At 42.1% G+C, this 25338-nt stretch overlaps 2 protein-coding genes across 5 annotated transcripts in view; one reads left to right on the plus strand and one right to left on the minus strand.

Annotated features, from left to right (window-relative positions):
- The window catches only part of LOC116036326 (zinc finger protein 510-like), a 99658-nt gene that overhangs the window by 8355 nt on the left and 65965 nt on the right, over window positions 1–25338 (plus strand). The gene's annotated exons all lie outside the window — the stretch shown is intronic.
- On the minus strand, window positions 12021–25162 carry LOC116036342 (zinc finger protein 135-like). 3 transcript variants are annotated; one of them, XM_036003672.1, is made up of 3 exons: window positions 24624–25162; window positions 18854–19445; window positions 12021–12129 (listed from the first exon to the last, which is right to left on the minus strand). In XM_036003672.1, exons 1-3 carry the CDS (start codon window positions 24814–24816, stop codon window positions 12030–12032), a joined length of 885 nt encoding a protein of 294 aa, XP_035859565.1. In that variant the 5' UTR covers window positions 24817–25162; the 3' UTR covers window positions 12021–12029. The 3 variants fall into 3 exon arrangements, with proteins under 3 accessions (XP_035859565.1, XP_035859566.1, XP_031135730.2); XM_036003673.1 differs by lacking the exons at window positions 18854–19445; window positions 24624–25162 and adding an exon at window positions 14145–14401 and having other exon boundaries at window positions 12021–12712; XM_031279870.2 differs by lacking the exon at window positions 12021–12129 and having other exon boundaries at window positions 18180–19445.

Below are 25338 nucleotides of genomic sequence, written 5' to 3' on the forward strand. Positions count from 1 at the left end.
ATAAAACATACTACAAATTATGTAAAAAGATCTTGTCAATGTGAAATTACAGTTTTCTAACAGTTTTCTACATGTGCATGTATTTGATTCTTCTCCTCAGACGTCCAGCAGCTGTTGGTGGTTAAAGCAGAGGTTCCCCCTGAGCAGCAGGAGTGGAGCTCCAGTCTGGACCAGGAGGACACAAAGCCCCCCCCACACATTAAAGAGGAACAGGAGCAACTCTGGACCAGTCAGGAGGGAGAGCAGCTTCAAGGGCTGGAGGAGGCTGATATCAAGTTCCCGTTAACTTCTGTCCCTGTGAAGAGTGAAGAAGATGATGAAGAGAAAGCTCAGTCCTCACAGCTTCATGAAAGCCAAACTGAGGAGAACAGAGAGGCAGAGAGAACAGGAGCTGATGGAGAGGACTGTGGAGGACCAGAACCAGCCAGGAACTCCGATCCAGATAGTCCTTTACAACCAGCTACTCATGACAAGACTTCAGACTCCTCTGAATCTGATGACAGTGGTGACTGGGAGGAGACGAGGGAACCTCAGTCAGGTTTAAACCCTCTGCAAAACAATGAAGTAGCTGTAAGTGATGTGGAATGTAATACTGGAAACACATCAGTTAGCTCCTCTGAATGTGCTGGAAGCTTTGGCCACAAGAAACCTCTGCAGAAACACTCTGGAGTCCAAACAGGAGTCAAACCATTTAGTTGCTCAGTTTGTAGTAAAAGATACCTTCGGAAGAAGACCTTAATGAGTCACATGAGAGTTCATTCAGAAGAAAAACGTTTCTCCTGCTCAGTTTGCAAAGCAAATTTTTCTTTCAGTAGCGATTTGGTTAGACACCTGAGAATCCACACAGGGGAAAAACCATTTAGTTGTTCAGTTTGTAGTAAAAGGTTTACATTAAAGCAAACTCTGACAGAACACTTGGCTGTCCACACGGGGGAGAAACCATTTAGTTGTTCAGTTTGTGATAGAAGATTTGCACGAAAGCAACATCTGAAACGACACTTGCCCATCCACACAAGTGCTGAATCTGAGTTCCCTTGAATTACATCCCTGTTTTCATCCACCTTCCTCCCTTCCTCCCGGCTTAGTCCGTCCCACCGAGGAAGCATGGGAGAGACGGAGGAGACATCCTTTCCTCTGAAGCATCACATAACTTCGTCAGCTGTGTGGGCGGAGTTAGCGATGGCTTTCAGCTGCACGGCTTCCAGGAAGGCTGCTCTCGTGTATCCTCGCTCATAGCTCCTCAGAGGCCCCTCCTCCATCTTGGTGTATCCTCGCTCATAGCTCCTCAGAGGCCCCTCCTCTATCTTGGTGTATCCTCGCTCATAGCTCCTCAGAGGCCCCTCCTCCATCTTGGTGTATCCTCGCTCATAGCTCCTCAGAGGCCCCTCCTCTATCTTGGTGTATCCTCGCTCATAGCTCCTCAGAGGTCCCTCCTCCATCCTAGCTCCTCGAGGCAGGAATAAGAGCTTTGAGACGGCCTTTACAAAGGAGAGCCAGAACAACTTCCAGTTCAACGAAGGACCGAGGAGCAATCAAATAAGGGAACTGTTGTTGCTCAGTTGGTAGTAAAAGATTCTTTCTGAAGAAGACTTTAACAACTCTCATGAGACTTCATTCAGAAGAAAAAAAAACGTTTAACCTGCTCAAACAATATTCAGTACCAGTAGCAATTTGATAAGACACATGAGAATCCACACAGGGAAAAAAAACATTAAGTTGCTCAGTTTGTAGTTCAAGATTCACACTGCTCTATTGTGTGAAAAACCATGTGTGTTATTGAGAGCAGTAGAAATAAATTAAGCTGCAGAGATACTTGCTGAGCCAATTTCTTTTGCAGCAGGATTAACGTTCTGAGGGCTTGGTTCAACACTGATCAGCTAAAAACTGTCAGACATCAGGCTGATACAGACTCATAGATACGTTTTTTCAGCCAAACTGGAGCTACGCAATCAATGTAATAATATTGACTGTTGATTTGTGTCCATCCCACTCTTCATAAAGAAATAATTACTGTTAAAAGTTATTATTATAACTTTTTTAATAATCATTTAAACTCCCCCCTTTTTTGGGCTGATCTGAAAATTGATCCGATCCGTGACTCAAAACCGGGATCAGGTCCGTGAGTTTTGTGATCCGTTGCACCCCTATTTGAGAGGGACGGGAAATTATATTGCAAGCCATTCTCTCATTGTTTCATTATTAAAATGCGTGGTATAGTTACATAAGAAATGAAATGCTCCAAATATAGGCAGTTTAAAACATGGCAACCATATTGTCAATTTCGGCAACCAAAAGCTGATGCCTGGTTGCCAAGCCGGCAACCACTTTAAAAAGTTAGCGTTGAGTCCTGGCCTATACAGCTCTATGGTTTGAGCCGAATTATCAGCAGTCGTGAAACTGGAGCAAAATATTTAACCTTCTTTCAGCAACGTTTCTCTCCAGTTTAAAGTCCTTACTAGGGTAAAACAATAAGTTTACAATGGTGCCAGAAAAAAAAAAACATACCCAACCCTAGTACTTCCTTGTTTTTGTTTTACTGTAGAAACTTTTTGTGCCATTAATGAAGTGTGACTGTATCTGTGTGGTTAAGTGCGTTCATCCTTGTTTCTTCTTCAACGTGTCTTGTGATATATCGGAGTGATTCTGTTTCTATGTGCACCTCCAGGGAAGGAGAATCTGGCACGTTCACTCATTTCAGTAAAGATTTCAGTTCCAGTTTCTTTGTTCTGATGTGCAGGAACTTTGTTTCAGGATGTGAATGCTTTTCTGTTTTGTTTACAAAGTTTGTCTCTGTTAAATCTATATTTACTTATAGTTAAAGGTCATGAGTCTCGAGCAAAGTACATTGAGTAATAATAACAAGTGAAATGTACCGCTTCACGTGAGAGCAAATGAGGACGAGACATAACACAGTGGCCCCCACCCTGGTGGGTGTTTTGTGAAGATAACAGTCCCTGTGCTGGAGAAGAAGAGGGGGCTCAAGAAAGAAAGTATAAGACATGAGGGGAAGAATAGATCAGGGCTCACAAGGTCTGACACACTAGAGATACCTGGACCGGCTCCAGCTTTTTGTCTGTTGCTAGGGAAACTTAGTCTCTGCGTGCTTTGTGATCCCACAGATCTGTGTATTGAAACTCCGATGCTTGACTGATTAAACAAATGTATTTGACTTTATCTTATCGTCTTATTTTGTTCTTGCTTAGGATCAATGAAATACCAATTGATCCGGGGGATATATCGGTCTTTTATTGGAGTCAGACACATTGTCCCAAAAGGGGGGGACACAGAGAAGGTAATCCCCAACACTTCCCTAAAACTACGTGTTGTAGTACAACCAGCAGGGCCATCTATGTGTAGAGTAGTTTTGGAGACATGACATATATTACATTTTTTTGGCAAAAAATATTTCCCAACATTTAAAAAAAAGTAAGTGCTGTAGTACAACCAACAGAAGACTAATTATGTGTGAGGTAAGTTTAGAGACACCACTCTATTTAATAATGAAAATATTAAATGTTTTTGGCAAAACAAAATCCCCAAAATATTATGATTATGGTTATTTTTGATAACTACATGTTGTAGTACAACCAGCACGGGGCTTCTATGTGTGGAGTAGTTTTGGATAACTGTAATTATGACATGTATTAAATGTTTTTGGCCTAAAATATTCCCCAAAATTATGAATATGCTTATTAAGTGCTATAGTACAACTAGCAGGAGACTAGTTATAATTGAGGTAAGTTTGGAGACACTACCTCATTTAGTCATTAAATTAATAAATATATTTGTTGTATCTCTTTTCGGTGTTGTAGTTTGTAGATGGTGCAAGCACTCGTCTTACTGCCATCTCACCGCCGGCTGCTCAGCTGAACCGGAAGTTGTTCTGTCCCTCGTCGGTGAAGGCCGTCTCAGAGCTCTTATTTTGTCCCCGAGGAGGGATCACCGAGGAGCTATAGCCGAGGATACAAAGAGCAGCCTTCCCGGAAGCCGTGCAGCTGAAGGAGTAGTTAACTCCACCCATACAGCTGAGGTATTAATGTCACGCTTCAGAGGAAAGGACATCTCATCCCTCTAAAACACATTTGCTCGTTGCCTCTCTCCTCCGATGATTCCTTTGTGTCTCTCCCGGGCTTACTCGGTGGGAGGGTCTAAGAAGAGGGGAAGGGAGGAAGGGGGAGGAGTCAGGGATGCAATTTAAGGGCTTTGAGACGTACCCATTGAGTCCATCCTCAGCTGCTTCATCACCATCCGGTAGGCTGCTGCCACCCCAAGGACAAGGGCAGAGTGCAGCGTACCATGCACTCTGCTGAGGTGATTGGCTTCAATCTGCTGTCTCTCCAGGGTACGCACAAAACGGGGCTGAAAATGTGCGTACGCCACTTCCCACGCAAAGGTTGTGATTTATAAAAAACAAACTTGACGGGAGAATGTGCGGTCCTCCACGCAAACTCTGACCTATGCGTACGCACATTTTGGAGACAATGGGAATTGGCAATGCAGATGGTGAGGTGGTGAACTGAAGTCAGACTGCAGAAAGTACATGTGGGAATAACGTTTACTCATAATATTTGTATTTAGTATTGATGCATCACGCACATTTTTTCACTCCATATCCATGTTATCATGAAGATTAAATCCAGCAGTCTTATTTGCGCTTGTACTGAGTGATAATTGTTCCATAAACACCTTGTAAAATCCAACTAAAATCTTAAAAATGTGTTCTTAATATTTAATCGGTGCTGTCTCACTGTCACAGAGTCCACTACGGAGCGCAGGAGGAGGAGATGGCCCGACTCCATGGAATACAGGATAGCATCAAATACCCTAGCATTAGATAACTGCAGAACATGGTGTAAATAACTAAATATTGGTCTTTAAGACCATATATCATCAAATGTCAAAGTCTGAAAATACAAACGTTAAACTCTCGCGCAATTGTTACACTTAATGTCCTCGTTATCGGTCCGAACTTTAATTCTGTTCGTGACCAAACCTGCGTGAAGAAAAATGTGTTTGCCTATTAGACTTTAGTCTTCAAATTGTATCTCAGGGTGAGGGATACCACCAGTTGATGCTGTGATTTTGGAAAGGTGTTAACAATCACAAATTGTTGTAAACATATACTGTAAATACTGCAGTGAACCCCGTGCGTAATGCTGCATGATGGCACTGCTGGCACTGCAGGAGGACTACGCTAATGGATGAATCAGGAGAGAAAGAGGCTTCAGGGACCATGACGATGACCGGCTAATCTGCCGATTTCAATTCCCTAAAGCTGTGCTCTTGGATCTATGTACTTAATTGGGTCCAGTAGAGAGGGCAACGCGCCGGAACCGTGCCATTCCGGTCCAAATACAGGTCCTCGCAACTCTGGGTGCAGTTGGCTGTTGCCTGAGGGAAATGGCAGACAGTTAAGTGTTTTTTTATAAATATTATAATCTTCAACTTTATCACTAAGGCTTGTTTGGATATAATATATAGTTCTGTTAAATCTTATCATATAGGTCTGGTATATCGAAGCTGTCCCCCGAGTGCCGTAATGCCTGCCGTTTTGGACGGTATTATTAATATAGGTAGTCTATAGATCAGGTTTCCCTACACTATGTGAGAACAGGCTGAAATTATAATTCAATTTGCAGGAATTCACGACCTGCCAGGGTCATTAACATACTGATCAGCATTCATGAGGTGGGTGGTTATGGCGTAGTGGATATGACACATGCCTGTGGTGTGGGAGATCCGGGTTCGATTCCCACGGCGATACATCAACCAATGTGTCCCTGAGCAAGACACTTAATCCCTAGTTGCTCCAGAGGCGTGCGACCTCTGATATATATATATATATAGCATTTGTAAGTTAGTAAGTGTCAGCTAAATGACATGTAATGTAATGAGGTGCTTTGCATTGACTATTTGTGGTCAGGGACGGACTGGGGCTAAAAAACAGCCCTGGACTTTCTCCCAAATAGGCCCATCGTCCGGCTATTCGCCCCTAGCCATGCGCGACAGACACTAGCCAGGATGTCACAATACTCAGACAAGGTATTCACAGCAAGTAACCAATGTCAAAAAACCAATGATGATAATTGCGGTTGTGTTTATTAATGACAAACAAAAAAATGTACAATGCCATTACATCTGCATTGAAAATAAAATACAAATAATGAAATGTCACTGGAACAGACAGAAACCCCAAATTACACAAACTTAGAATTATAAAACAGGACAGAGTATTAGGCCGGTTACACACTGGATGCGTCGCGCGAGCGTGGCGTTTCTGTTGCGTCTCAGAAGCGTGGCCGCTGCGTGGATTTTTCTGTGTCCTACACACCAGAAGCGTGTCTGACGCGGCGCTGCTCCTGCTGCTAGGTACAGGGAGGGCTGATCTCGGGACGTAGCGCCCACACATTCAAAGTCTGAAAACTGGGTAAGTGGGCTGTCTGTTTATAACAACTTTGTGTAGCTGGACCGTCACTCAGAACACACACTACGTTGTTATTGTAGCCTATTCTACCCTTTATATACAGGCGTGTTCGACGTATGGGGAGAGAGTTGTTAAACTTAAAATAAATATATAGCCTACTGATTTGATTAAAGTAAGTCAACGTCGGCAGTACTGACTGCAAAATATGTTACAGAATATTTCGTTCTGTATGACAGGGGCTATATTTTTAAACTCTTTTCTCTGAAATTTTTTATTACATTTATATCTACATTGATGTCAAAACCTAGAGACTTTCAAACATCAAGATGTCATTTATTAATATGCATTCGTGTCTAAATGACATGTAAACATATTTTCCTATTCTATTTTGTCTGGAAACGCTTCCAACACGCTCGCGTCTCGTGTGAAAAATAGGCGTCGGTTCTATTTCTAGCAGGCACGCGTCTCAGGCGTGGCTCGAGACGTGCGTCTCACGCAGGCAGTGTGTAAGCTCTAACCTGTTAACATGGGAGCCGAAATATAAACGGATACGCCGCGCGGCTGACACGCTCGCGCGACGCATCCAGTGTGTAACCGGCCTTACTGACAACACTTTCAGAGCTAAAGTAGGCTATTTGCTGTACCTGAACATGGGGATTAGATATATTGTAGGCCTATACCAAAACTACACGAGTGTTAGTTACTATATACTATAACTTATAACTATTCAAATATAATGTAAGCAAATTTAATGTTGGGGAAGTAAAAGTTTCTTGAGAAGGGCACTATTCTCAGCAACTTTGTCTATTATGAGGTCATTGTCAAGGGACATGAGGATGTCCTTCTCTGTGGACAAAGTGCAAGCTAGGATTTTTTTCGGTTAAACTTTTGGTTAAATTTGGTGAATTATTTAGCCCCCTTCCCTGTTTGTTAGCACGTTTAGAGTGGTACCAATGCAAGCCTGATGTTTTCCCGTTTAATTTAATACCGTAGTCTTCATCCTAGCAGCAAAAGTGAGCTCACTACAACCTCTCATATACAACGACGTGACATCGTGGTCAACCCGCCATTCATTTCTAACCAGAGATTTTCACAAGTAATTTTTTGGAAGTCCAAGTTGAGTCTTAAGTCTTTGAGGGGTTAGTACAAGTCTAGTCTCAAGTCTTTTGCCACGAGTCCAATTCAAGTCTCAAGTCTCTGGCCATCTGATCTGTCCCTAACACTGTATTGTTAAATCTTATGAATTCAAAGCATGTCCTGTAGCTACCATCCATACAGTACAGTATCAATCAGTTGTAGGATAACTTGATGGGGTCTACTGCAATGCAATCTGAAGAAACACAAATTAAGAACTCTTTACTCTTACTTACTGGCTGTAAAACCCAACCTCATCATGCATTACATTTTTCAGTGTTCAAAGTTCGAGGGAAACATCTGTATTGAAAGTTAATACACCAACCATGGTGCCAACATGTGAGAACTGATACTTTCCGTATTGCTATTTAACAACAACCTGGTGAAATATTAACCTAAGGCTGTCACATCATATGGATACAACTATAAAGATACAATTTGCCTGTTCCCAGCATTAGCACAACACTTTGCGATGGTTAGCTTGTTACCTGTGACGATATTTTCTAAATGTAACGTCTCTTTCACATTAGCAAGTGACTGACCTATCTGGGTGTGTTTTGAGATGCCTGATGAAGTTCGACGTTGTTGATCCGGCATCATTTATCTTGGTGCCACACACCTTGCATGTAGCTGTTCTCTTACTGCCACTGTTTACCAAGTTATTGAAAGCAAAACTAATGACAAAAGGCACAACTCTGGGAGGACTTGGTGTCGCCATCGTCAATGCATTTTTTGATGTGAGTGCGTGGACATAAGGCATAGCACATGCGTTACGTTGCACATTATGGCAAAGGGCCATAGTAGAAAATAGAAATACATGAATGAATTTAGATTTAAAAAGCAATAATTGCATGAAAACAGGTTGTTGACGAGTCTCGAAGCTCGAGTCCGAGTCAAGTCTGAAGTCAGCTGTTTGTGCGACTTAAGTGCGACTCGAGTCCGAGTCTCAGACTCGAGTCCCCATCTCTGTTTCTAACGTGTTTAATGTTTCAAATTAACCTAACAGAAATTATTAAACAGGTTAAGTTTTACAGCACTAAATGGCACGATCATTTTCATAATCATGATGCACACCCATGTTGATAGCTGACTATGCAATTCGCTAAGATAGGGATAAAGACAGCCTATTATAATAACCAGTACCTCTTGCTGATGTGAAATTAACTCTGTTATCTGTCCCTCAACATGACCAGGCTGTGGATGCTCAGGCTCAGCTTCCACTTGGTCCTCTACACTCTGGTTAAGTGATGCAGTGCTGCTTTGGTCGTCAAGGACTACATTACTGCTCCTGCTGGCATTTGCACTGCAACCAAAAAGCTCTGTGAGCTTTTTAAATTTTGCTGCATCAGTTTCGAGAGACTTGGCCCTCTTTTCTTTGAATTTTTCCCATCCACCTTTCTCCTTACGTTTTCTACTAGCCATTCTCACGTCTAATAGTGTAGGCCTACTCTTCTTCCTCAGTTGTTTTTTTTTTTTTACACATAGCATATAAGTAATCGTATTAGTGCCCCCTGCTGTTGGCTGTTAATATCGCTTTATTAGACTTTTTTTGTGCTGACTCGTTCTGGACTTTTCCCGAAAGCACAAATTGTCAGTCCATCCCCGTTTATGGTTAAAAATGGGCGTGTACAGGGCGGGATAAGAGGCTGATTCACGTATACACACACTTGTGGTAAAATTGTGATTTATAAAGGGAACATTGCTTACAGATGTGCATACGCACGGTCTTATAAATTAGATTTTTTGGCTTTTGGGCGTACGTACACTTTTAGTAAGGATCCTACACACAGTTTTATAAATGAGAGCCTAGGACCTTAAATCTGACTAAACAAAAATCTTTTAAGAGAAAAAGAATATGGGATGACCATCTCCTCATCCTTCAGTTCCCATAAAGTAGAGTTTAGATTCTCTGCCCGAGCCGAGCCCGAACTTCATATCTATTTCATATATATTTGCGCCACTATCCTCGGGCCAGGCCGGGCCCTTGATCAAGCATTTGTGTTTTTTTTTAATCATTACTTTATTAGCATAATTGGGTGGGGAGAAAGCTATGCCTCTCCAGCTTCTCCCGTAGCTCTGGGTAGTGCGGCCAGCGCAAATGGCATGCACACCGTGGCGAAGGACAGTATTAATTAGGTGATGGAGACAAGAAAGTCTCTTACACGGTTTCAGGGCTTTGATTATGTTGCTGCCTTGATCTGGTACCCACACTATTCGGCTGAGGGAGAGAGCTAGGGTTGAGTTTTTCTTTTTACTTTTCTTCATTTGGATCCATTTGCGATCCGTTCCATTCTGAATAAACAAACAACGCAGTTTACAGGCTTTGTCCTTGTTGCATTATTCATTGAGATAATTCTAAACAGATTTCTGTAGTTAAAACAACTCTGAATTGTAGTTGAGAACGTCAGTTATAACGGCCCACGTATTAAAAAAATTGTCGGATTTAAATCGGGCTCGGGCTCATAGTTACAGTTAATGTGTCGGGCCAGGCTCGGACACAACGTGCACGGGCTCAGGTAGGGTCGGGCTTGATTTTTTTGGGCCTGATCTAAGCTCTAACATAAAGTGATTTAGACACACTTAACCACACTTCTTTTCCAGTTACAGTTACACTTCAGTTATGGCACAAAAACAGTTTCTACAGTAAAGCAAAAACAAGGATGTAAGGACTTTAAAGCTATAGTGCGTAGTTTGTCGCCCCCAAGAGGAATTTTAAGTAATGACTCATTTGGCAATGGCTTGAATGTAACAGACATTAATATCAAAAAGTTACGCACTAAAGCTTTAAACTGTTGAGAAAACATTACTGAATAGTAACAAGGTTGAATACTTTGCTTGAGTTTCCTCACTGTTGATACCATAAGGCTGTATGCTAGAAAATAAAATAAAGACAAATAAAAACAGAATTACAAATGATTGTGTATTCATTTTAGTTGAAAACAAGCTTATTCTGTAGCAGCCTTAAATCTGACAGTTTATAGCTGATTAGTGTTGAACAAAGACTTGAACTCAGTACTTGACTAACTGTCTCAGCGAGCATCTCTGCAGCTTCACTTCTTTCTGCTGCTCTCACCAACACACTTGTGACTTTTAACATGACTGAGCCGAGAGAATCTTCTATCACAAACTGAACAACTAAATGGTTTTTCCCCCGTGTGGATTCTCATGTGTCTAACCAAATCGCCAGGTTTACAGAAACTTGCTTTACAAACTGAGCAGGTGGAACATTTTTCTCGTCTCATGTGAGTCGTTAAAGGGATACTTCCGGGTAGTATTTTCGAATAACCGTGCTTCCCTTCCTCATGTCCCCCCCTGAGACTGGATTTCTCTGTATTGTGGGTCTGGAAAAAAGCCTCTAATGACGCAAAAATCGTCATTTAGCGTCATCGGAGGCATTTTTGCCTAGAGGCTATGGACTACAGCCAGCTAGTTCCGCATGTTTTCAACCCGCCCGTAGGGGGTGGGACTGTCACTACCGATGCGAGTCGAGTGTCAGCCATCTTGAAGCTAAGCTAAACAGGCTCTCTCTTTTCAACAGTTATGTGCATTCCGCATACCGCACATGTGTACCACCGGGATACATTGGTACAGATCGGAGAATATGCAGGAAACTTTATTACAGATGGAATACTCAACACACTACGCGAGCTTCGGCTGCTACGGAGACCAGCACCTCAGCCTGCGGTGTCGCTCGATGCCGCTAGCCGGGTAAGGGGACATCGAAAGTGGAAAACACGGACCGAGGGCAGGAGTTCGAGCTAGGTGGAAAGCTAACGCTAGCCAGCCATCTGTCCCATTCTTCCTGCTTGCAAGTGTCCGCTCATTAGACAACAAACTGGACTACATCCAACTTCAACGATACTCCCAACGCGAGTTCAGAGACTGCTGTGTTTTTGTTGTTGTGGAAACATGGCTGAACAACAGTGTACCGGACTATCCAGCTACCAGGCCTGCTAGCCTTCCGAGCACATGCTCTGTCGGGTAAGACTCGTGGAGGTGGGCTGTGTTAACACGGACACGGACTGGTGCAGAAAAGGGGTGCTTTTATCCAACTACTGCTAACTGCTGGTGGAGTTTGTGACTGTTAAATGCTGACCAGTCTACATTACATGCAAATTCACGGCTGTGTTTAGCGCTAATGCTACCAATGCATTAGCTGAACTTTACGGACCCTATAATGTGTGTGCACTAAATGTAGCCTGTTTCGTATGTCGTTTTTATATATTTTAAATGTGTAACACCACTTGATCCACGGTGAAACGTTGTTTCGTGTATGTGGTTGAAATGACAATAAAACACATTTCAGTTGACTTGACTGCCTTACTGTCTATGTCTGTAACCGTTAGGCGTGGCTTGGGAGTTGTTGTCTTTCATCCACGTGTGCCAAAAAATACATTTTCTGGCTTTTCTCGGTCTACAAGGCACCAACTTCTAAAATAATTTCACATTTCTACTACATAAATGACCCAATTTAATACATATTCATCTTTCCTGCGGTGAAATATCCCTTTAAGGAGTTCTTCAGAAGGTATCTTTTACCACAAACTGAGCAACAATGTGTTTTCCCTCCTGTTTGGACTCCAGAGTGTTTCTGCAGAGGTTTCTTGTGGCCAAAGCTTCCAGCACATTCAGAGGAGCTAACTGATGTGTTTCCAGTATTACATTCCACATCACTTACAGCTACTTCATTGTTTTTCAGAGGGTTTAAACCTGACTGAGGTTCCCTAGTCTCCTCCCAGTCACCACTGTCATCAGTCTGAGATACAGAGGAGTCTGAAGTCTTGTCATGAGTAGCTGGTTGTAAAGGACTATCTGGATCGGAGTTACTGGCTGGTTCTGGTCCTCCACAGTCCTCTCCATCAGCTTCTGTTCTCTCTGCCTCTCTGTTCTCCTCAGTTTGGCTTTCATGAAGCTGTGAGGACTGAGCTTTCTCTTCATCATCTTCTTCACTCTTCACAGGGACAGAAGTTAACATGAACTTGATATCAGCCTCCTCCAGCCCTTGAAGCTGCTCTCCCTCCTGACTGGTCCAGAGTTCCTCCTGTTCCTCTTTAATGTGTGGGGGGGGCTCTGGGTCCTCCTGGTCCAGACTGGAGCTCCACTCCTGCTGCTCAGGGGGAACCTCTGCTTTAACCACCGACAGCTGCTGGACGTCTGAGGAGAAGAATCAAATACATGCACACGGAGAAAACTGTTAGAAAACTGTAATTTCACATTGACAAGATCTTTTTACATAATCTGTAGTAAGTTTTATATATTAATTATGTTTTATGTTCTTTTCTGGGTTATGCATTTACCTAAGGAAAATTAAGTTCAACTTTAAGATAAAGATAAAGACCGAAGCACTGTTATGTCAGAGCACTGTTTGTTTAACGTTACTAGAAAGTCCACGTGTTTTTGGGGTGAGGAGATGATATTTGACAGTTAGTCTCAAAGAAAACCAAAACTGTGTGGATATCAAGCCGACGAAAGACGTGAGCTGAAAAAGACGAGGCAAAGTATAAACAACTAACCAAAGAGTTATAACCAAAGACACTAAACCATCTGTTATGACTTAGTCCCGCTTTGCCAGACCTTCCTCCAAAGAGCGCTGGAGGAAGGTCTGGCTAGTCCACATAGCATTCAGGGATGGGAGGAAGACTTGCTCTGGTTTATTGGCATTTCTTTAAACCAATCACAATCGTCTTGGGCGGTGCCTCTGCAAAATAGTCTCTGGAAGGAACTTGTTTTGGTGGAACATGTGTACGTTCAAAAGTAGTTTTAGTCGTGCAACAGAAAACTCAGATTGGACAGATAGTCTAGCTAGCTGTCTGGATTTACCCTGCAGAGATCTGAGGACCAGTTAACCATAGTCCTCACAAATCCACCAGAGTTTAGAACGCCAACACAAAGGAAGAGGAAGGTAACGAATATCCGGCCTAAATGAGTGAAATCTGGCGGATTTTCCAGCGGCAACGGAGCAATCAAGGAAGTGGAACGTCAAGGATATAGACTATGTTTTAACCTTACTGCAGGTAAATGTCATGGCTTAGAGGCACATTACCGCCACTGTGTGGTCTGGAATCACTGCACTCTCATTATCTGGGTCACATAACAGTGACTTAACCAAAAGATGTATCCTGGGATTCACTCAAAACTAGAATCTGCTTGAAAATGTGAAAAACATTTTTTTTATTTGACTGAAAGAACTCTATTGCTAATCGCAATGATTGCTGAGACCATTGTACAGAAACATTTGGAATGGTTACAGCTCTAATTAAAGTGCAGTAACAGACATAAAGTGGACTCAAATATGTGCAACACAGCCCCTAATTTCACACCCTCCGTATGTCCTGAGTTTAGGAGATTCACTGATAGAGGGATGAGCTGAAACCAGAGAATGTTTGTGACAGGGGGCATATTTATACCTTTAATAACTACATTTACCTGAATATACATAGGCCTACATACCTTTACTGAAGTAACATTTTAAACAGAACCTTTACTTCTAACAGTCATTTGTACATTTACTTCAGTATCGGTTGTGAATACTTCCTTCCTGGTTTCGCAGCAGATTAAATTAATAATAACAAGAAGTTGTACCAACCTGCTCTGTGTAACTGGACTTCAGGGTTTAAAACAGCATCCAGTAGTTTCTGTTGTCGGTGATTGTCTTTTGAACTGAACTCAAGTTCCTCCTCGTACTCTGCTATCGTTCTCTCAAACAGCCAAAATATCTCTTCAGCAGCCGCAGTTAGTCGCTGGTTCACAAAAGCTCTCAGCATTTGGACTTTAGACATTTTTACTAAATCACAGAAACGTTTCCTATAGACAGACTCCGTTAAAAAAGATTTTCTCAGAGTAGAGCCATACTATTCAGTGGCCCACTTTCATGGCATGGACTTAACCATTCTCACCTAACTTCATTCATTACCAATCTTGGTCCAAACTCACCTGACTTCACTCACTACTAATGGCCTACTCTATAAGTCCCACCCATTTCCTTTGTCCTCGCTGGCAGCAACATGAGACAGCATGTGAGGGCCGTCTGTCCTCACGATTCAGATGCACATTCTATGGTTGTGTGTGAGAAAGTGATTTTACTGCTTTCCTCGTATGTTGTGTTACTCTAATGGTTATTTGCAAGTGGATGTGATTTAATGCTTAACCAGTATATATATTAGTAAATGCTGAATTGTCTTCTTGCCTGTTTGCCTTGAGACTACAGGAATAATATTGCGTGTAAGTGCACATGATTTGTTAATTGTAGCCTTTAGGAAATACCAGTATCCTCATAACATGATTTAGTTCAATTTCTTATGTAATTGTCAATGTAATGTTTATCTGTTATATAGTACTCTAAATTTAAGCAGTGGTAGGCCTACCTCTCACCCCCTCGGGTAAGAGTACTTATACGTATTGTTTGTTTAGGTATCTAATCGTTAAGTTTGTTATGTTGATTAACTGTATTGTAATTTGTCTTTTCTGTTTATCATTGATAGAAAAAAACCGAACTGTCAAGCCTCATCATCTGCTTTCGCCCTGAATGTGTGCAGAGTAAATAAATGGCTTAAATGGAAACGCCTGTTGTCCTTCATACATTCCTGCAGATGTACCATGGCGATGCTCAACTCCTAAAACCCAATCCAGAAAGACTACAGAATCACTCTGATATATTAAAGAGATAATGTGAGATTAGTTGTGGGCCATGTTGAAGAAGAAACAAGGATGTACACACTTAACCACACTTCTCTTTCAGTTACAGTTACATTTCAGTTGTGGCACAAAAACAGTGTTTACAGTAAAGCAAAAACAGAAGAAATTGGCTCAGGACATGAAATAGCAAAGAATCTTTTACCAAAAACCATTGCAGCTTCAAGGTTATATGTTGACCAGTAAGATGATTCCCACCTCGTTACAAACTGACATGTAACCATAATGTGTAATGTAACGTGTATACAAGCTGCTTTTAGTACATTATTTTGCAGAGCATGCAGCAACAAACTTTTTATTCAGCTACACATAAACTTAGTCAAAGTTAATCATATGGTAGGAAGGCTAGAATTATGTTTTATTTAACCCTGGTGTTGTCCTCGGGTCCAATTTGACCCGTTTTCTAAGTTTATATCAGAAATATGGGTTTCATTCATCCAAATTGCCCAAACATAACTTGGATGCATGTGTGCGTTGTATGGAAGCCATACAACGTTCTTCGCAGGTAAAATTAATGACTTCCATTGAATTTTGGGGGTTTTATTAAATTTTATAGCATTTCAAAAAAAATGTGTAAAAGGGTTTTAAAACAGTATCCTGACTAAACTTTAACATATACCAGTCTGTGACTATCCACTCAACATCCTCTGACTTTAACTATTAGTCAAAATAATTCAAAATTTCTGCTTTTTTCAACTCAAAAATTAGGTATAATCTCATTTAAATTAGGTTTGTTGACCATGAATTAAAAAAAAAAGCATTGAAGAAAGTGACAAATGTTTAAAACAGCGTCAAAAGCATACTAAAATATTGGAAAAAGCACAAAATAAAAATAATTTTCAATTTAGACCCGGACGGACAACAAGTTAATGGTCGACGGGAAGACAACAGAAGGATTGATGTTTCCATATTGTAGCAAACTACGTGGAAGAAGTCAAAGAGCCAGAGATATTAAAATCTACGAAAGTTTATTATCTTCTACACACACTCGATACACAGAGGTCATCAATCTACCCCAGTGTCTCAGTCATGGAAACCCAACATGAACATTAAATCAAGACTAAAAACCTAGGTAACGAAAACTCTAACAGAACACCATTTACACACTTAAACTAGTTAATAACGTTAATAACCTAGTCCCATGATCCTTAGCACTGCCGTGCAGGACAGTCAACACATCGGCATCCTGCTGGCCGCTGCAATATTAAGGATGTTGTGTAGTTTTGATATTTAATTTATTTTTAGTCACTTTTGTCCATGCAGTTGTCATGTTCCTCCTCAGTGTCTTATCAATGTGCTCTGAAATGGACTTAAATATGTGTATGTATATATAAAAAAAACTATGACATACGTGTGTTTTCGAAGGCTATTTTTGAAAAATAAATGTGCTTGATTTGAATTCTATTAAAAGTGGGTCGCAACTTAATGACCACGGGAAAATGTGGGTCACAGGGTGAGACTAATTGAAAACCTCTGGCCGTACTGACGGCAGTATATTGGTACTTATTAAAGAAACCACATATATTACTGTATATACATTTGTATATTTCTTGTTTCGCTGTTTCAATAATAACCGCTGCAGAACAACTTTAAAAATACGTTGGGGGCGTCACAAAGATGGCGACCGTCGAGTGTGAGTAGTGTCCAGTGATCTAAACTCAACATTTGGCCGTTTGAGTTCAGCATCCGCGCAGTGCATGGCCACACTTTAGTGTAGACGCCCTATGCACTCAAAATAGTTAGTACACAAGTGATTTTCTGTTCTTGAAAGTAGTAGAAGAGAAAATCAGGATGTTGGATGACTACTAGCATCTGGCTAACATTCAGTACGTTTACATGCACGCCAATATTCTACTATTATTATGACAATATTCTGAATTTGATACAGGTCATGTCAACAGCATATTCCGGTTGGATATTTAGAATAAGGCCTTTTTCTGAATATAGCATTTTCCGATTAGCGTCACTGTGTCAACGTTCGGACACTTATTGGCTAACGTTCCATCAAAATATCTGTTCAAATACGAATATAAATGGTCTATTAATGTTTTCAGTTAATTTAATGGTGTAAAACTTCAGTGTAGCTTCTTACCTTTTCTAACGCTATATCGTTTTAACGGTTTACTTTAGCTTTTATTTTACAAGAGCCGGCTAAAGTACGCTGTCACCGGTGAATTAGCCGTGCGCTACCCTCGGCCATAACCGGACACCCCTAGCTCCTCGCTGTAAACACTGGGCGCTGCTGGTTTTTTGGGGATATTAAGTCCCATCAATGCTGTCAAAACTACCAGATCGTACTTCCGTCCTTCACAATAAAATGACCTGCTTCAACAACTCTGAATTATGCAATAAGTACAGTAAAAATAGAAACTTTTAAGAGGGAAAGATTGTCGCTCAAGTGTTGTTACTTCTTTCCCTCATCAAAGTCACTTTCATATACTAATTAGATTAATTAGTGAATGTCCATGTACATATATGAAAATTCATACGTAGATTGTTAGATGGGTATAGATCAATTCTGCTAATACGTTTGGTGATGATCGGAAACAAAGTACCGCGAAAAACCCGGAAAGTGCGTCAGGTCCTAAGTGTCTGAATATGGCCAATAGCAGCGAGTGGTGTTCCCGTATTATCCGGGTTTTAGAGGCATTCTTTGGACATGTATACAGCGCATTCAGAATGTGTGTCTCAATCAGGGTTTTTACCGCAGGCTTATGGTCAGCTCTGTGTGTTGCTATCGTTACTGTAAATCAACAGGCCAACAGTTTGCAAGGCAGGAGACCTGATAAGAAGGAGAAACAGCTACTTTTAAACATAATCAAAGACTTGGATATCAACAGGTTTTTGGATATGCCCACACATCGCTACGCCGACCTTTTCAAGAAGCTGGTTGAAGGAATGAAAGCGGGACGCTGTGTTCACACGGTCCAACAAGTCCTCCGCCGCTGGTAAACTTTGAAATGTTTTGCACGGCTACATGTAAACAGGTTTACTAGTGGAATACTCACTTCCATTAGCCTCGTGAACAGCTTAGTCGGAATATCGTCTTTTTCGGAATTAGGGCAAAAACCAGAATATTATGTGCATGTAAACGTACTGATTGACATTGTGGGACTTTGGGTTCAGCGTTCTCAACCTGGCAACCCTGTAAACTTTGAGTCTGGGGAGGAGGGGCCGGCTCTCTCCAGTATTCGGAATTTGGACTGCAGTAACCATTTTAAACGCTAGCTGTCAGTATTACATATTACACCTTTAACACATAATTATTTCTCCCCTGTGTGGACGTGCACGTGTTGTTTCAGAGTTTCAGATCTTGCAAATCTTTTACTACAAAACAAACAAGTAAACGATTTCTCCCCTGTGTGGACGACCAAGTGACGTTTCAGATGTTGCTTGTGTGCAAAACTTTTACTACAAAACATACAACTAAATGGTTTTTCCCCTGTGTGGATTCTCATGTGTCTAATCAATTCGCTATTGAAAGAGAAATGTGATTTACAAACTGAGCAGGTGAAACGTTTTTCTTCTGAATGAAGTCTCATGTGATTCGTTAAGGTCTTCTTCAGCGAGAAGCTTTTACCACAAACTGAACAACTAAATGGTTTCCCTCCTGTTTGGACTCCAGAGTGTTTCTGCAGAGGTTTCTTGTGGCCAAAGCTTCCAGCACATTCAGAGGAGCTAACTGATGTGTTTCCAGTATTACATTCCACATCACTTACAGCTACTTCATTGTTTTTCAGAGGGTTTAAACCTGACTGAGGTTCCCTCGTCTCCTCCCAGTCACCACTGTCATCAGATTCAGATTCAGAGTAGTCTGCAGTCTTGTCATGAGTAGCTGGTTGTAAAGGACTATCTGGATCTGAGTTCCTGGCTGGTTCTGGTCCTCCACAGTCGTCTCCATCAGCTTCTGTTCTCTCTGCCTCTCTGTTCTCCTCAGTTTGGCTTCCATGAAGCTGTGAGGACTGAGCTTTCTCTTCATCATCTTCTTCACTCTTCACAGGGACAGAAGTTAACGGGAACTTGATATCAGCCTCCTCCAGCCCTTGAAGCTGCTCTCCCTCCTGACTGGTCCAGAGTTCCTCCTGTTCCTCTTTAATGTGTGGGGGGGGCTCTGGGTCCTCCTGGTCCAGACTGGAGCTCCACTCCTGCTGCTCAGGGGGAACCTCTGCTTTAACCACCGACAGCTGCTGGATGTCTAAGGAGAAGAATAAAATACATGCACAAGTATATTGCCAACATGTTTAATGACTACGAGCCTGGTAGGTCTCTCAGATCAGCAGGTACTGGTCAGTTGGTGGCGCCCAGAGTTCTTTCCAGGAGTGGTGAAACGGCCTTCAGCTATTATGTTGCCCACTGCTGGAATCAGCTTCAGCTGGATCTAAGGCATGCACCAACTGTTAAATCTAAGTTAAAGACTGTTCTCTTCTCCAGAGCTTTCAATTAGTCTTGCTTGATGGTATTTTAATTACTTTATTATTTGTTTTTTAAACTATGTTATGCCTTTATAATATGTTTGTCTTCTCATGTATCTCAATTGTATATTTGTTGTTGTTTCTGCCTGTAAATCACTTTTAATGACCTCTGAGTATGAGAAAGTGCTCTATAAATAAATGTGCCTTGCCTATTATAAGAACTGTAATTTACCGCCCGGCTTGTTTTCTCACCAAGCTGGAGGTTTTAATGCTCAATTTTGCAAATGAGTAGGGCTGGGACGATTCGTCAACATCATCGATTACATAAATGCGTCAACACAAATAATTTGTGTCGATGCGTCACTAAATAAAATAAATAAATAAAACTTGCGTGCAAATTAATTAATGTAATGCGGAACTAATATAATGCAGAACTACTCTTAGATACGCGGGTTCTAGGGACACCTAATCTGTAGCCCCGCCTTAGCTCTGGAGCTAGCCGAGCTCCTCCGCCTACATGCAGTTTTTTGCAGGTCGACGGTCCAGTGAGTGAGTCAGAGATAGCAGCACGAAAGGACGAGTATGGCGAGTAGTGGCGACCCACAAGAGTTAGAGGACCCGCTGGCCTCTTTAAGATCTCAAGTTTGGGAAAACTTTGAGACTGTATGGCTGCAGCCTGGAGCCTCCCGTGTCATGCCCTCCCGCCTGGTGCCGTCCCCGTCTCGAAAACTTCGGTCTTCGTGTCAGTTACAGTAGTAGACTACATGCGAGAGAGTGGTGGATAAGACGAGGACTGTGTCAGTGTTGTTCAGCAGTTGTTGGTAGGGATGTCACGAGAACCGATACTACCGACACGACAAAACGCGACGATGCCCATTGACAAAACGCCGACGATGCCCATTGACAAAACGCCGACGATGCCCATTGACAAAACGCCGACGATGCCCATTGACAAAACTCCGACGAGGCCCATTTTTTTGAGGCACCGTAGGCACCGTTAGCGACGATGCCAGTGTTAGCAGCATCGGTGCTGCGCCTCTTCTGGAACTGATGGGGGCAGTATACGCTTCAGAGTGTCCAGTCGATACATTCAGAAGAAGGAGGTCACGAACAAGTGGCCGAAGTTACGCCCTTCTACTTCCGGTACATATCTTTCGGAAAAATATGAATGGGAGTCAACTCTACCCAACCTAAACAACGGCATGTTCACTGCAAACTCACGGTCCTCTCTTCCTGATTTACAGCCCCCCTCTCTTGGCTTCAAATAACTCTCCGTTGTCGGCTACGGCCGCTGAACAGGCTACACGTTGTAAACAGCCGTGGCCCGCTTGTCTGCTCATCCGGTAATGGTAGCTGTTAGCAGCGTTAGCATGGCTGTGTTAGCATGGCTGTGTTAGCATGGCTGTGTTAGCCACGGTTAGCCAGGACCAGTCGGGATCACTTTACTGGCTGTGTCTGAATTGTTTTTGCGAGTAACCAACTCGGGTACTCTAGCTATTTAATTCAATGTGAGTACACAAATGTTGAAATGACATAAAATGCCCATCCATTGTAGCCGTGATATATTAGCCTGAAGCTAATGCTTAGCTACCTGTTCAGGAGGAAATTTGCCAACTCGGCGTCCTTTTGGGCTCTAAGCTGTTTCCATCTTTCAAATACATCTCAAATATTTACCCAGGGCTTGTCATGTCTCTGGTCACACAACTGTTAGAAACACTGTTGTTGTTTTGCACAGTACCTTTTGAAAAGATGCCTGGAAGTCTGGGGACACTAGTTGTTGTACTATGACCATTCATAGCACTTCATTATGTTGTCCTATGCTCTATTGCAGTGGTTCCCAACCTTTTTTCCTTGGCGCCCCCCCTACTCATGTCTAAGAAAAGCTGAGCCCCCCCCTGAAACCGAAGTTGAGGTTACTCTTGAGATAGAGCCTTACTTTCTTTTTTGATACAGAGGAGTTATCAGCAACGTTTCTCCGCCGTGTTTCGTTCATAAAATAGTGATGCCGTGGCGGCAGGAAACACGAGGATGATAGCAGCTAGCAGCTAGCAGCTAGCAGCTGACCTGATGACAGCAGGGTCCCAGGTTAAGAGGTCCCGGAGGTCTGGCCTACAATTTTAAGCAAGAACAAAAATATATAGTTTTTATACAGACTTTTGTATTCATTATATATTCTAGTGCATTATCCTGATTTGTTTAAAATGTGCAAATTTCTTTTTTTTTTACCTCAAACCAAATAAAGACTTGCGCCCCCCCTGTGATCTTTGCCGCCCCCCTAAGGGGTGCCCGGACCGCAGGTTGGGAACCACTGCTCTATTGCACATGTTTTGTATGTCTTGTTATGACATTTTGATATTTTTCAAATATTTTAACAAAGAAGTTCATGTTTCAAGTTAAAGTACATGGAATCTTAGAAAATCCTTTTTTATTTTTACCGTGGTATCGAAATCGGCATCGAGAATCGTGTTATTTTACTGGTATTAGCACCAACTACTGAATTGGTGAAATAACGGATGAAAATTGTCGGACTTGAGACCCTCCAGTCTAACGTGACAAGCCAGCTCGTTGCGGCCGGCATTGCCTATTCGCCGGCCGGCCAATGAAGCTCAGAGACTCCGCCGTCTCCGCTGGAAGTCTCTCGACCCCCCCACCAGCCGTTAGGCCACGCCTCCTCATTTGAATTGACAAGAATCACTTAAAAATGAAAAGCCTTAATGTTAAATAGAAATAGCAATGGTGAATCTTAAAATGTCAAAAGGCAATTACCAAATGTAAAATTCAAAAGATAAATCTTCAAATTGAAAATTGAAAATTATTGTTTTTTTCTATTTGAGATTTTAATTTAAGTATTTCTATTTAAGCTTTTCCATTTCACATTTTGAGTTTCATATTTGATGTTTCTGTCATTCAGTAAAAGATTTCAAAGATTTCAGTTTAAGCATTTATATTTAAGCTTTGCATTTTAAATTTGACTTTTTACATTTCAACTTTGCTTTTTCAGTTTCCTTTTTCTTTTTTAAATTTAATTATGGCATGATTTTTCCTAGTAGAGTAGTAAAATAATAATATTTTTAATTTGATTTCGCTTCGTTTTCTCTTTGGACTTTCAATTTGAATTATGAATAAATATTTCCTCCATACTCGGGGGGGCGGGGGAGAGATGAATGTTCGGAAATAAGAGGTTGCTGCGGCCCGCTGTACAGGTTAGTTTGACCAGCGGGCAGCGGTAGCAGGAGCGGGCAATCAGACCGGCCGTAGCGGGCGATCGTGGGGGGGACATCCTCAGCGGTGAAACATGAACGGGGGCTCGAGTATAATCTAGCTAGGTGGAAAGCTAACGCTAGCCGGCCACCTGTTCCATCAATCCTGCTTGCAAGTGTCCGCTCATTAGACAACAAACTGGACTACAGCCAACTTCAACAAAACTCCCAACGCGAGTTCAGAGACTGCTGTGTTTTTTTTGTTGTGGAAACATGGCTGAACAACAGTGTACCGGACTATCCAGCTACCAGGCCTGCTGCTCTGTCACTGGGTAAAACTAGTCGAGGTGTGCTGTGTTAAGCCTGGTTCACACGGCAGGATAATTAGGCCGATTTTAGCCCCGATTCACCCCTTCCGACAATCTTAAGGATGCTCCGATTATGGTAAAATAATCTGATCAGATGTTCCTGCCGTGTGTGGTGTGTTAAGACTGCTCTCGTCTGCTCGGAAGGACGTCGGGACCGCTCCCATCTCAAATCGGGGATATCCAACATGTTGGATTGTTTTGGCCCGATTCCTCCTCGTGTGTGGTGTCCCCCCGGGGACAAACGAGCACGCAGCCTGTGGACTGTGGCGTGTAGCCAATCAGAAAGAGAGGTGACGAGGCGGCGAGGAAAGCACCGGGAAACAAAATCAAAATAGCTGGCGGCACGGCGCACCAGAAAGTCCGGTGGACGTCGGAGATGAGTAGAGCAAGTATAGTCCATGCTCGCGTTGTCTCCACTTCTTTGACCATCGCCTTTTCTTTTGATAACATTTTTTTTCGGTTAAAAACAAACTACAAACTATCGCCACTGCATCCTCTTCGTCCGCCATGATTGTTTACTCTGAAGTCACGTTTGATCTCGAGGGATTTTGCGAGATTTCCCGTCTGACCTGGGAATGCTCGGGAGTCAGATCGGTTCGTGTGTGATGTGTTGATTTTGCCGTGTGCTGAGCACCACAAGCTGTACGACCAAAACTGTTAGATCCGTGATTTTTTATCGCCACGTGTGGGGTCTCTCAGGATTGGAAAATCGGCCGACAATTTTAAAATCGTCCCTCTCTTTACAGAGCATTCGTATGTCGTTTTTATATATTTTAAATGTGTAACCAGTTGAGCCACGGTGAAACGTTGTTTCGTGTATATGGTTGGAATGACAATAAAACACATTTGAGTTGAGTTGACTGTCTCACTGTCTGTCTGTCTGTCTGTCTGTCTGTCTGTCTGTCTGTAAACGGTAGGCGTGGCTTGGGAGTGGAGTCTAAAGCAGTCTGGTGTCTTTCATCCATTTGAGCCAAAAACACATTTTCTGGCTTATCTCGGCCTAGGAGGCACCAATTTCTATAATTTTTTTCACATTTCTACTACATAAATGACCCAATTTAAAGATATATTCGTCTTTCCAATGGTGAAATATCCCTTTAAATAATAACCTACTAACTAGCTATTAGTTGATAGCCAGCAGTTTAAGAACAGAAACGTTCATTATGTTGCATCCACGTTTCAGGCTTTACAGCATACAGCCCTCGGATGTATTATAAGATAATACAAATGATGAATTACAGCCATTATATCAATTATTACAGGGACTGCAGGCTGGTAGCTAAGTTGATGTTCCTCAAAATCATACATTCGCTGATATATAGACATGTCTTTTGCCATGTAAAGTATTTACAGCATACAGCCCTGGTTATAATAACAATGAAGTTGTACCAACCTGCTCTGTGTAACCGGACTTCAGGGTTTAAAACAGCGTCCAGTAGTTTCTGTTGTCGGTGATTCTCTTTTAAACTGAACTCAAGTTCCTCCTCGTACTCTGTTATCGTTCTTTCAAACAGCCCAAATATCTCTTCAGCAGCCGCAGTTAGTCGCTGGTTCACAAAAGCTCTCATTATTTGGACTTTAGACATTTTTACTAAATCACAAAAACATTTCCTCCAGACAGACTCCGTTAAAACCTGTTCGCTCCCTCAGAGGCTCTGATACGTGCGCTGGGTTGCTAAGTTACGTTCGGGTCCGTCTACTAGCTAACAAGCTTCGTAGGACACCAGAAGATAATTTAAATGTTTTTTTTAAATAAAGGCAACAGCACAGAGTCCATTCAGACAGGTTTATCTGGACATTGTGGGTCCAAGAAACATACAGTTTGGTCTCTATCCAACCTATTCTGTGTAGCTGAGATCAATCTCCGTCTATTTCTAGCTAGCATGCTACGCTAACTTCAGTTAGCATTCTTGGCTAACGGAGATGAATGTAATGAAACATCCGGGTTCTTGTGGTTCACTCCGGTTGTAACTGATGAGCTACGTGACTCACGGGGTACTGTACTTATGTTCTGCTACACAAATCGATATTTAAAAATAACTTGTATGTAATGTATAGGTTGTTGTTTAGTCTGATTTTACCATAAATTATATTTTAACCGTTGGCTG

This window comes from Sander lucioperca, chromosome 7, assembly GCF_008315115.2.
Source record: "Sander lucioperca isolate FBNREF2018 chromosome 7, SLUC_FBN_1.2, whole genome shotgun sequence".
Classification (NCBI taxonomy): Eukaryota; Metazoa; Chordata; class Actinopteri; order Perciformes; family Percidae; genus Sander; species Sander lucioperca.